The 12,985-nt window shown below is 37.7% G+C and overlaps 1 protein-coding gene across 1 annotated transcript; it reads left to right on the top strand.

Moving 5' to 3' along the window:
- The first annotated feature begins 2,339 nt into the window (after positions 1–2,339).
- Positions 2,340–9,975, top strand: LOC107814755 (vacuolar protein-sorting-associated protein 11 homolog). The gene is made up of 5 exons (XM_016640209.2): positions 2,340–2,964; positions 4,209–4,382; positions 4,492–4,815; positions 4,907–6,667; positions 9,194–9,975. The coding sequence occupies exons 1-5, from the start codon at positions 2,749–2,751 to the stop codon at positions 9,581–9,583; spliced, it is 2,865 nt and encodes a 954-aa protein (XP_016495695.1). The 5' UTR covers positions 2,340–2,748; the 3' UTR covers positions 9,584–9,975.
- The last annotated feature ends 3,010 nt before the right edge of the window (positions 9,976–12,985 follow it).

Here is a 12,985-nt window from a genome sequence, read left to right as displayed (position 1 = left end):
ATATGAACAATAATTGCGCTATTTATTTACTCATATAAATTGTCGTGTTGCTATTATAACTGATATTGGTAGGAGTGGTAATGACTGTGATCACCTTACTATTACCAGTCATTGGATTGATGAGGATTGGATAATGCAAAAGCGCATTATTACTTATAGAATAATTAATTCACGTCACACATGACAGTTTATTTCTAGCACGGTTACAGATATTTGTAGATATTTTTGCATTAGTGATAAAATAATGTCAGTTTTAATGGATAATGCTACTAGTAACACAAATGTTGTAGCCTTGCTTACCACTACACTAAGTCGTACATTTAGTAACATTTTTCATGTTAGATGTATTTGTCATATTTACCATTTAATTGTGGGTGATGGTATGTGAATTTTAAATGTTGAAATTGAAAAGGTTAAAATGACTCTTAATTGGCTTTTTTATTCAAATCGTAGAAGTAGACTTAGAGAATATTTTAAAAGATGCGATGAATTTAGCCTAAGAGAAAGAAAGGTTCCTAAACCTTGTCCAACTAGATGGAATTACATGTATGAAAGTTTAGTTGTTGCATATGAATATAGAAGTCCCATAAACTCAACGTTTAATGCTAATTTAAGTGATAATGATGAGCACCTTACAAATGCAGATTGGACTAATGTTAAAATACTTGTAGATTTTTTAGAAAAATTTTATATTGCTACTAATGAATTTTCTGGTCAATATTATCCTACTATTTCTAACTGTTTAGTTTATATTGCAGAACTTGCAAATTTGTTTGATCATTTTTCAGAGGGTGGGAAAATTTATCAACTTGCTATTGATTCTATGAGAAAAAAGTTTAAAAAATATTTTTTCCCTATTTTCCCTATTTATGGTATTGCTGCATCGTTAAATCCTACTATAAAATTAGGAGGTCCTCAATTTTGGTATGAAACTGTTTATAATGGTTTAGCACTTGAAGACGAGGAGTTGTCTAAACTTCCGGACGCAATAGCCTCAATTAAAATAAATGTTTAAACTATTTATAATGCATATCAAGTTGCATTAGATCATGCTAGACCAAATGTTCCAACTCCTTCTTCTTCTAGTTCTCAATCATCTAAAAGAAATACGGGAGTAAGAGCACTTAGTGCTTGGGCGGGGTTCAGGGGTTCCCAAGGTTATAGTACTAGTGATGTTTCACAACTAAATGAGCTTGAAATTTATTTGTCACAGAGAATTAAGGAAGTGAATCCCGACGGCTTCTTTAATATTTTGGAATGGTGGAAGGACAAAGAAAAATACTTTCCGATTCTTTCAAGGATGGCCCGAGACATTTTAACTATTCAAGCTTCAACAGTGGCACCGGAGAGCGCTTTCAGTCAAGCAAAATTTCAACTCGGTGATTATAGAGCGTCTATGAGGGGGAGCTTGAAAAAATCAGTACTTTTCAGAGATTGGATCCGTTCGGAAAGAAGAAATTTTGGACTTGCTGAATCACAACCAGAGGTAGACGAAGCTTACGAAGAAATGCTAGCTGAACTTGCGGAGGATGCTGCTTCGCCCGGAAGCGGTGATGACCAAGCTTCTTTTCCGCCACCACCAACGGAAACTTGAAGGATTTATGAAATTTGTAAGAGATACCATGTAACTTATATGAATAAAAATTAATATGTAACTTGTATTTTGGCACATCTTGATTAGTTTCTTTTTCTTCTCAATGGTGGTATTAGCACCTTGTTGTTCTCATTCCATAGGGGGAGGAAGATTAAGAAAGATATTGCCATATTTTTTTTAATGCTATAATAAAATTATAACGCATTTCTTTGAATATCTCTTTATAATATTTTTATCTTTAAATTTGAATTAAAAAATTTAGGTAACAATTCTATAATATAATTTACAAGGAATTACCTTAGATATTTTTATTACCATTTTTTTCTCTAACTTCTATAATTTTTTTTAAAAAAATAGAAAGTATCCGTTGGGCCCACTTAACTCACTTGGGCCACTTAATCCGGGACCGTTAGTTCGTGGTCCCGGTCCCAGACCGGTTCCAACAAGAAACCCGCGAAATCCGTGACCACTTAGGACCGGCCCACTTAGGACCGGACACGGCCCACATACCACCCTTATTTCTAAGTTTGTTAAAATTGAGCACATATAGTCTATTTAACAGATTGCCAATAGTCTAATAAAAAAACTGGGTGAAAATATTTACTTCAGCTTTACTTAAATATCAAATTCCTCCTTCAATAGACATTCTGCCCCTGCCCCTGCGTCCTACACGATATCTATTTTGCCATTGCCAAAAATCTAAATTCTAAAATAAACCCTAATTTTCTACACACAAAAAATTCACTTTTCCCAAAAAATAAAAAATAATAAAAAATTGCACAAAACAAAAGCTAGAAAACAGGCAGAAGAAACGGGTACAGCAGTGACCCGACAAGTCCAATTCGGTATCATTCTCCAAGCTTTCCATTCTCTCATCGACCTTTTCATATTACTAGATCAATCTCACGCCCAGAAACCAATCAATCTGGTCAAAATTTCATCAAATAACCAAAAGGGTCGAAATTCAATTCTTGATGCTATAGCATTGTTGCAAAAAGAAAAGATTGAATTCTTAGCTATATAGAAATCCTGAATTTATACTAGTCAGTGGGTTCAGAATTACACATATGTACATTATTTCTGAAGTTTTCAGTTCGAGCCGAAAATAGTGGGTGCAGTTGAGCTACTGCTAAGGGCTGATCAACAACAAAAGGATGTATCAGTGGAGGAAGTTTGAATTCTTTGAGGAGAAGTTTAGTGGGAAAGTAGCAGATGATATAACGGGAAAGATCCAATGTTGTTCCAGCGGTAAAGGAAGGATTGTATTGGGCTGTGATGACGGCTCCGCTTCCTTATTGGATCGAGGATTGAAGTTCAATTATGGTTTCCAAGCTCATTCTTCCTCTGTCCTCTTCCTTCAACAGCTCAAGGTTTAAGTTTTTCTTATTTGTTTTAGTTTTTCAAGTTTCTCCTTAATTATTACTCACTCTATTTTAATTTGTTTGGCATAGTTTTACTTGACATGAAGTTGAAAAAAATGAAGAATTTTAAAATTTAGCAATTTGTTTGGCATAGTTTGACACGGAGTTTAATAAAGAAATGAAGACTTTTAAAACTTGTATATCATAACATTCAAGTAGCTATGGAGTTTCTCGTTAAGGAAATATAAAAATGTGTCATTCTTTTTTTAACGGACTAATAAGGAAAAGTGCCAAACAAAATGGAATGGAGGGAGTACAACACAGACTTAGTTAAGAACAGAATGCAATGGAAGTTGAGGATCCATATCACCGATACTAATTTGGTTAGGAGGGTTTAGTTGTTTGTTACACTTATATCGAGTTTGGTGTTTATTAGCAGAATTTTCAGTTTGGGTAGAGACCTTGTATGTTAGTAAGTGAATAAGTGTGAAAGTAGAGAACCTCTAGTTTAATTTGTCTTAGAAGACAAGTTTTTTTTATTGTTGGAATGAAATGGGTCTGAGTCGAGAGAAATGGATGTAGAAGACCCATATAATGAATCGCTACTAGTCGGTATTCAGGCGATGTTGATAGATGGATTGATTGCTTGATTCTGCTTGTTGACAAGTTCTCACAACCCTGGAAACTCTATGTAGAAAGTTGATTAACTGTGTTTTTGCATTGTGGAATTCAACTCTAAACTTGTGTTGGGTGAAATGCTGATAAAAAGTTTTTTTTTGATGAGTGGTTTGTTATTAATTAACTGGAGTTTTGGTTTTTGTGGAGGTTTCCATATGTTTGGGACCTGAAGGTATCAAGTAAGATACAGAGCTTCAAAAGACGTGAAGTTGAAATTTACTTCTACCTCACTAGAAAGTCTATTGCAGCAATTTTCTTTCAATTTAACTATTTAATCGAGTTGGATGGGTGGTTGCATTGATAGTATTGTTTCTCTGGTATCTTTTTATTGACAACTCTATTCTTTTTTTCTGGAAGTACACCTGCTCACGTGCCTCCAGAGAAGAGTAATCTTTTTGCTTTTTGCCAATTTATTACTTCATTTGTTATCTGATATCTCGTGTTTAGATTGTGAGAATTAACAGAATTTGGATGAAAACCCAGAAAGTTCTAGATCCTTAGAGTATGCTTATTTTAAAGTGGATAATGCTTCTGATTCCACTAACTTTGTCTTTCCTCGTTTCTCTGTTAATTAGCAAAGGAACTTCTTAGTGACCGTTGGAGAAGATGAGCAAATATCTCCCCAGTCCTCAGCTGTTTGTCTTAAAATTTTTGATCTTGACAAGATGGAGCCCGAGGGAACAAGTACATCAAGTCCAGATTGTATTCAAATACTGCGTATATTTACCAACCAGTTCCCTGAAGCAAAGGTGCATATTAGTATTTAGAAAGCTTTTTCTTTCTTATCTAGTTGTTTGCCTTTTCTTTTATTGCATATCATTGGATTAAATAATGGAAGAAGAAAAATTATAACTGCAGATTACGTCATTTTTAGTTCTGGAGGAGGCTCCACCATTATTACTCATAGCTATAGGGCTGGACAATGGTTCCATCTATTGCATTCAAGGAGACATCGCCCGTGAACGCATCAAGCGCTTTAAGCTTCAGGTGGATAATCATTCAGACAAAAGTCAATCCTCCATTACAGGTCTTGGTTTCAGAGTGGATGGTCAGATGCTTCAGCTGTTTGCTGTTACTCCAAATTCGGTAAACCTGTTCAACATGCATACTCAATCACCTACCCGGCAGACTCTTGATCAGATTGGATCCAGTGTAACTAGTGTTGCAATGACTGATCGATCGGTGCGTGCTAATTGAAGTGTTCTGTCTTATCTTCTTTCCATTTTTGCTGATAATTTCATTGCATAGTGTCATTGATATTATCCTCTTATAGGAATTCATTATTGGTCGGCCTGAGGCGGTATATTTCTATGAAGTGGATGGCCGTGGTCCTTGTTGGGCCTTTGAAGGAGAGAAGAAATTCCTTGGGTGGTTTCGCGGATACCTTCTGTGTGTTTTTGCAGATCAAAGAACTGGAAACAATACTTTCAATATTTATGATCTGAAGAACCGGTTAATTGCCCACAGTATGGTGGTTAAAGAAGTTTCTCAGATGCTTTGTGAATGGGGTAACATAATACTTATTTTGGAGGACAAATCAACTTTATGTATTGGGGAGAAAGATATGGAGAGCAAATTGGATATGCTTTTCAAGAAAAACCTTTATACAGTTGCTATAAATCTAGTCCAAAGCCAGCAAGCTGATGCCGCTGCAACTGCTGAAGTGCTTAGGAAATATGGCGATCACTTGTACAGTAAACAAGACTTTGATGAGGCTATGGCTCAGTATATACACACCATTGGGCATCTAGAACCTTCGTATGTCATACAAAAATTTTTGGATGCCCAAAGAATCCACAATCTCACCAATTACTTGGAAAAATTGCATGAGAAGGGGCTTGCCTCAAAAGATCATACCACTCTTTTATTAAATTGTTACACCAAATTGAAAGATGTTGAGAAGCTTAATGAGTTCATCAAAAGTGAGGATGGGGTTGGGGAACAAAAGTTTGACGTTGAAACTGCAATAAGGGTATGCAGAGCTGCCAATTATCATGAGCATGCCATGTCTGTTGCTAAGAAAGCTGGGAGGCATGAATGGTACCTTAAAATTTTGCTTGAAGATCTAGGTAGATATGAAGAAGCTTTAAAATATATCAGCAGCCTTGAGTTGAGTCAAGCTGGGGTGACAGTGAAAGAGTATGGCAAAATTCTTATTGAGCATAAGCCAGCTGAAACAGTTGAAATACTTATGAGGCTTTGCACAGAGGAATCGGAACTGCCCAAGAAGGGAGCATCAAGTAGTGCATTTATCTCCATGTTGCCTTCTCCTATTGATTTTCTCAACATTTTTGTCCATTACCCACAGGCACTTCTGGAGTTCCTTGAAAAATATACCAGCAAAGTGAAGGATTCATCTGCTCAAGTGGAAATTCATAACACGCTCCTGGAATTATACTTCTCTCATGATCTGGATTTCCCGTCAATTTCACAATCTAACATTGATGAAAGTGGAAATGATTTAGCACACAAACCATTAAAAGCAGTATCCGATGGGAGGGCGATACCAGACAAGAACGACTTAAATGATGAGAAAGGTCGTCAAGAGCGACGTCAGAAGGGGCTGGCCTTGCTTAAGAGTGCATGGCCTTCTGAAGTAGAACAACCACTATACGATGTTGATCTTGCCATAATTTTATGCGAGATGAATGCCTTTAAAGAAGGACTGCTGTTTCTTTATGAGAAGATGAAACTTTACAAAGAAGTTATTGCATGCTACATGCAGGTACATGATCATGAAGGTTTGATAGCATGCTGCAAGAGATTGGGTGATTTGGGTAAGGGGGGTGATTCTTCTCTTTGGGCAGATTTGTTGAAGTATTTTGGTGAACTTGGAGAAGACTGCTCAAAAGAAGTCAAAGAAGTATTGACTTACATTGAGAGGGATGATATCTTGCCTCCCATTGTTGTTCTTCAGACACTTGCCAAAAATCCGTGCCTCACTCTCTCTGTTATCAAAGATTACATAGCTCGAAAGTTAGAACGGGAGTCTCAGCTGATTGACGAAGACCGCAGATCTATAGAGAAGTATCAGGTTGGTACTTGTCTGTTCCAATTCCCTTTTATATTTCTGGATGTGTACATATTGGGTTACTTGGAATGTGTAAACTAACTTGCCTCCTTTCAGTCATTTCCTTATTAGAGTTAAAAGGTTATTATACTACAATGGCATAACTAAGGGTCACTTAGCTTCAGTGCACTGTTCTTTCTTGATGTGTGGTGAATTATGGAGTTGTACCATCTACTTAACTTATCTGAGCCTTTTCATGTAGTACACGTTTCAATATAGTCTGCTGTTGATATCTTCCATATGTTGGTGAAGATAATGAGTGCTCCATATTATCCCAACATAGTTCAGAATCTTTTTCTGTTGCATCAGTAAATGAGTTTAGTACTTATCAAAGGGACTCCCAATTCGCTGAGATCCCATCTCATCTCATTTGACATACTGATTTGTGGCCTAAGCAATTTGGAGAATGTTTTCTTTCGTATTCTCTTCTCTTTGTGTTTGTTGGGTTAGAATTCCTTTCAGTCCTTTGAATACTCTTACTGATTGCCCCAACAAAAGATTCACAGTATACTCGTCTTACTTTGTGAGGCTTTGTTTCAGAGATTTTGACCTTAGGCCGTCCATATTGCTGGATAGATGAGAGGACCTGTGATTGTTATTTTTTCACCATCTCGAATTGATTGAGTGTGTTTTCTTTTGTTATTGGAGGTGTATTCATGGATGTTTGAGTCTTAGATCGATATCTGGGAGGCCATTAAGTTTAAATCAAGAATATATGTCCGCTAGTCTGCTACTATTTGAATTCCTACTACTGTGTACTTCATTCTGTCACCCGCTCATGTCCACTTCATGCAACCTTTTTCTTAGCCCTCCTGAGCAACCTAACATTACTCCCAGCATAGTTTCCTAGTGTTAGAACGTTTATTTGAACTGGGGATCTTTACTCCTCGTGACCTCTAACTAGAAAGTAAAACTGCTAGGACGGTTTTTCTTCCCTATTGGGATCGTCGATGGTCTGCCTTCTGAACTAGTGTACTGTTATTGTTATCATAGAGTTGTTATTTGTCTTCCTCAATGTCGGGAAGAAGCCGGTTTCACGGATAAATTTACTTATATAAATTCCTCCCATTTTATCCAAATTACCTTGCTTTGAAAGTGATGCTTTGATATGGCCTTCCTCCCTGTACCTCAAAAACCGTGAGTATCAAGTGGTAGTGTTCATGCCAAAACTTTAGTAGTTTTCCAGAATATCAAGTGTGAGATTTTGAGATTCTAAATTCTAGTGCCACCACATATTGTATTTGTGTTTTAAGATTTATTAATATAATCAGAAATACATATAATTGTTATTCATCATACCTTCTAAAAATATGCGGAGCTTGGGTTTTCTTGATTTATGGGTTCAAATTGCCACTCTCCTTAATCTACTCACACCATGGCTCTCAATCAGGGTGTGTAAATTTTGTTACTTTTCTTTGAGAAGGTAACATAAAAATGGATCAGTGTATCGGTGGGCGATTGTTACTATTTGAACTCCTACTGCTGTGTACTACTTTCTGTGCACCCACTCATGTCCACTTCATGCAACTTCCTTCTTAACCCTCATGAGCAACCTAACAGTATTCCCATCACAGTTCCCTGGTGTTAGAACGTTTATCTGAACTGGGATTTTTACTCCTTGTGGCCTCTAACGAGAAAGTAAAACTGCTAGAATATTTTTCATACCTATTGGGATCATCGATTGTCGGTCTTCTGAACTAATGTACCAATGTTTTTATCATAGAGTTGTTATTCGTCTTCTTTAATGTCAGGAAGAAGCTGGTTTCATGCACAAATTTACTTGTATAGTGCTATTACAAATGCTTATGCCAGTAGAAAATATAGAGAACTTCTAGTATTTTTCTTTTTCCTTTTTATTTTGTATAATGTTGGCCCGAGATAAATTTAAATGGGGAACAAAGGTCAGTAAGGATTCGTATGGCCGACTCCAACTTGTGTGGAAGTAAGGTGTCGTAGTAGTATTTGTTGTTTAAATGATTTTGCCTTACTCAATTGATATTTCAATAGATAATGGAAAGTCACTATACCAAAGTTCAAGTTATCCTTTCAGCAATAAGTCTTGCATACTCTTTTTTTTCCATGTTTTGTTTTTTCTCTTTGGAAGAGGGAGGATAGAAGTAGCTGGAATAGCTGTCTTTAATCCTATACTACTGGCATCATGTCTACCTAATACCTATTGCCTTCTATTGGCTGTTCCACATGGAAAGCATTCTTTTTCACCGCTGAATTAGATGCTTGACTTCTATTGCCTTCTCTCGGCTTCAAGCACCTAGAACCACTACCGAAACCCGCAATTCTCCGAGCTCGCTAGCTATGCACCTGTAAGACGGGTAGTCTACTTGAAAAATACTCCCTTTTTTTTCTATGGTCTTTTCGAGAAAAAAATATTCAGTTATCTCGATTTCTATTTTTATGTTCATCTGAGTTCTTACGGATCTTTAAACACAAATTGAGAAATATAATATTCTGATTATTTCCCTCATTTTGCAGGAAGAATCATCAACAATGAGAAAAGAGATCCAGGATCTAAGAACAAATGCTAGAATTTTTCAGCTTAGCAAGTGTACTACTTGCACGTTCACACTCGACCTTCCTGCTGTACACTTCATGTGTATGCACTCATTTCATCAGCGCTGCCTTGGCGACAATGAGAAAGAATGCCCCGAGTGTGCTCCCGAGTACAGAGCTGTTCTGGAAACAAAGAGAAGCTTGGAGCAAAGTTCCAAAAACCCAGATCAGTTCTTCCAACTGGTTAAGAGCTCTAAGGATGGATTTTCCGTAATTGCTGATTATTTTGGCAAGGGGATTATCAGCAAAACTAGCAACGGGCATGCTGAAGCTCTTAGATCAGGCAGCGCTTCTTCCGGCAATGATTTCTAGGATTTGATCAGCACTGGTCATCAAGCTTTCAGCACATTTGTTGTGTACCCAAATTCTTGAGATCTTTTCAGCCATAAGTAGGTGAATTAAAGATGCTTGATTAAACTGGATGACCATCCAAAACAGAGGTTACTGAGCGATTCGTTCACAAGAATGTCAACCAAACCATGTATGTTTCTTAGGCCACTTGATTTCCTCAGACCATTTCATTATGAGGGTCTTCTCAAGATTTTAATCTATTGAGGATCTTTCATAACGTTGTGTTCTCTGCTGATTACTTTAAAGTTTATTGTAGAGCGTCAATTTCTTCTTTTATATAAGTTGTACCCTGGAATTGAAGTATTGTAAGAATTTTGTGTGAACAGAATAAGATCATTCTATGTGCTGAAAAACATCTGATTGATTTGAACAACTTGCTAAAACTTGCATTATATAAGGTGGATTTAAGCTTCCCTATTATCTTTTGCTTCCCTTGAAGACTTGAGATTGACAGCCAATGGGATTAGCATTCTGGTTGATTGTGTGTCACACAATCACTCTAGTTTTGGAAAAAACTTTAGGCTTATTTTGGTAACACTTTGTCATTATTAATTGGTTATTAAGCAGCTTATTTTTTTATTTGCTATTGCAGCAACTTAATGCACTTTGGGTTTGTAGGATGAAGACTAAAGCTTGTGTTGTTTTATTAAATCACAGACTTTGATTAATGAAAACTTATTCCAAAATCATGCTTTGTTCAAAAAGATTGTTTGCTAAATCTTTTATAGCAATGAACTTTCCTGCTAAAGTAATTAATGTACGAAATGGGGTGATTAGAGTTATAATCTTGCAATTTCACCATTTATCACTTAGGTACGGAGCTTCTGCTTCCAGCTTCCCTTTTTCCAACTATTCACGGGTTCATTTCTACCTTAAAAAAGGAAGGAGAGAATGAAAAAAAAAAAAAAAAACCTTCCTAACATTATGACTTATATGAACGATGACTTGAATATTAATGAGTACAAGTAAATAGTTCAGTATATTTAGAATTTTAAGCTCAAATTCTTTTTCTACAATGTGTTTTAAATTCAAATATTTTATCTATAGGATAATTATTACTTCAATTTCTAGTCTCAAGGGCAAACAACACTTAAGGGTGATTGTTATACATGCACCTCACATCTCGGCACAAAATAGATTATGTGACTCGCCTACTGTACCTGTATACGGTCAAAACCGAGTTTGCCATTCGTATAATTAGTCAAGATTGGAACATAATGGACCGAGGGTCGTCATTATAATATCGAGATATGATGTGAAGCTGGGTTATCGAGCTCGAGATCCAGACCGATCAATGCCGAGCTTGAGGCAATGTCGAGCTCGAGTCAATATCGAGCTATGATGTGAAGTGGTGTTATCGAGCTCAAAAACCCGAGACCGATCAATACCGAGCTCGAGATCCAGAGATCGACCAATACCAAGACCGACCAAGATCGAGCTAAGGGACAAAGAGCCGTTGTAGCCGCACTAGGGGAGAGAATCCCGACGAGAATTAAGGAAAAGCTAATTAACTAATCTATCATGGGATCCCCACTATGTATTTTTAATTATATCTAAAGTAGGATTCCTCCGCTATATGAAGAGTGGCTATCATTTCTGTAAGGGAGATTGAACATTGAAGATTCAGACATCAATACACTCTCACATTTCAAAGATTATTGATATTTACACAGATATATAGTAGAGATTATCCTTTTTTGGGCTTTGGACATTGATTCATCTTGCTCGTTTATAAATCATTCTCTACTCAAGTTATACCACGTATCCTTAGAACTACGTATAAATTCAACTATATCCGTTTTTCGGGTAAACAGTTTGGCGCCCACCGTGGGGCTAAGGATAATAGTGGTTATTTGGTACGAATCTCTACAAAACATACCATTTTACACTTCTCTTGGAAGTGTCTTTGATTTCAGGTAAAAAACGACGAACTCTCAATCAATGGCCCTACCTATTGACAACGAAGCTGGCCTTCAAGATGAGAACAACAACCTGATGAGCGGGGATGAAAGGACACTCGTCGATCCCGTTGGAACTCGGGCCGCAGATCCAATCGACGTTAATTCACATGTGGCCATTGAGGCGAACCAACGTTCCGACCCCGAAAACAGCATCCATGGTGGAACTCGACTTGCAGTTCGAAATACCCAAAATATTGGGGAAGACGGGATCAACCTGCGTATGATTTTCGAAATGTTGCAAGCTCAACATGTAGCAATAGCTCAGTTGCAGAGCCAAACCCAGGCATCGAGTAGGGCCGAGCCCGGTCCACCCCGAGAAATCACCCACGAAACGGGGCCAGATGTAGTAAGATCAAATAAACAAGAATTGGGGACTAATCCTGAAATTATTAAGATGTTAGAGGAACTGACAAAACGAATTGAGTCAGGAGAAAAGAGGATTGAAGCAAACGACAAAAAAGTAGAAACTTATAACTCCAGGGTTGATCAGATCCCGGGGGCACCACCGGTATTGAAGGGCTTGGATTCCAAAAAATTTGTACAAAAACCTTTCTCCCCGAGCGCGACTCCTAAACCGATCCCCAAGAGGTTTTGCATGCCCGGAATTCCTAAATATAATAGAACAACCGACCCTAACGAACATGTCACCTCTTACACATGTGCCATTAAAGGAAACGATCTAGAAGACGACGAGATTGAATCCGTACTATTGAAGAAGTTCGGGGAAACCCTGTCAAAGGGGGCAATGATATGGTATCATAATTTACCGCCTAACTCTATCGATTCTTTGCTATGTTTGCAGATTCTTTCGTAAAAGCACACGCCGGAGCCATAAAGGTCGAGACCAGGAAGTCAGACCTTTTCAAGGTAAAGCAAAAAGATAACGAGATGCTAAGAGAGTTCGTATCTCGTTTCCAAATGGAACGAATGGATCTACCACCGGTCACAGACGATTGGGCTGTACAAGCTTTCACTCAAGGACTGAATGAATGAAGCTCGATGGCTTCACGACAGTTGAAGCAGAATTTGGTCGAGTACCCGGTTGTTACCTGAGCCGATGTACACAATCGATATCAATCGAAGATCAGAGTTGAAGACAACCAGTTGGGTTTCGGGTCCGTTATTAAAAGGGATATCGACCGAGAACCAAGGTCGAACAAGGACCGACATTGGCTGTATAACGGAGATTGTAGGGGTAGCGAACCTACATGCAACTCCGTGCGAGGCGAAATGAGAAGTGATCGAGGCCAAGGGTCTCGAGGGCTGATAAACAAGAATGGGTTCGACAGGCATATCAGATCTAAGGAAGCACCACGATATCAGAATATAACTTTAACATCGATGCATCCGCCATCGTGTCGGCTATCGGACGCATCAAAGATACTAAGTGGCCTCGACCTCT

The sequence above is a fragment of the Nicotiana tabacum genome, chromosome 22 (genome assembly GCF_000715075.1).
Source record: "Nicotiana tabacum cultivar K326 chromosome 22, ASM71507v2, whole genome shotgun sequence".
NCBI lineage: Eukaryota > Viridiplantae > Streptophyta > Magnoliopsida > Solanales > Solanaceae > Nicotiana > Nicotiana tabacum.
This window is presented reverse-complemented; position numbering and strand designations above follow the sequence as displayed.

Bases quoted from the DNA above. Each gene is read 5' to 3' on its own strand.
- LOC107814755 (XM_016640209.2), top strand. From the start codon at position 2,749: ATGTATCAGTGGAGGAAGTTTGAATTCTTTGAGGAGAAGTTTAGTGGG. The intron at 4,816-4,906 runs GTGCGTGCTAAT...ATCCTCTTATAG, and splicing joins TTGCAATGACTGATCGATCG to GAATTCATTATTGGTCGGCC. The intron at 6,668-9,193 runs GTTGGTACTTGT...CTCATTTTGCAG, and splicing joins GATCTATAGAGAAGTATCAG to GAAGAATCATCAACAATGAG.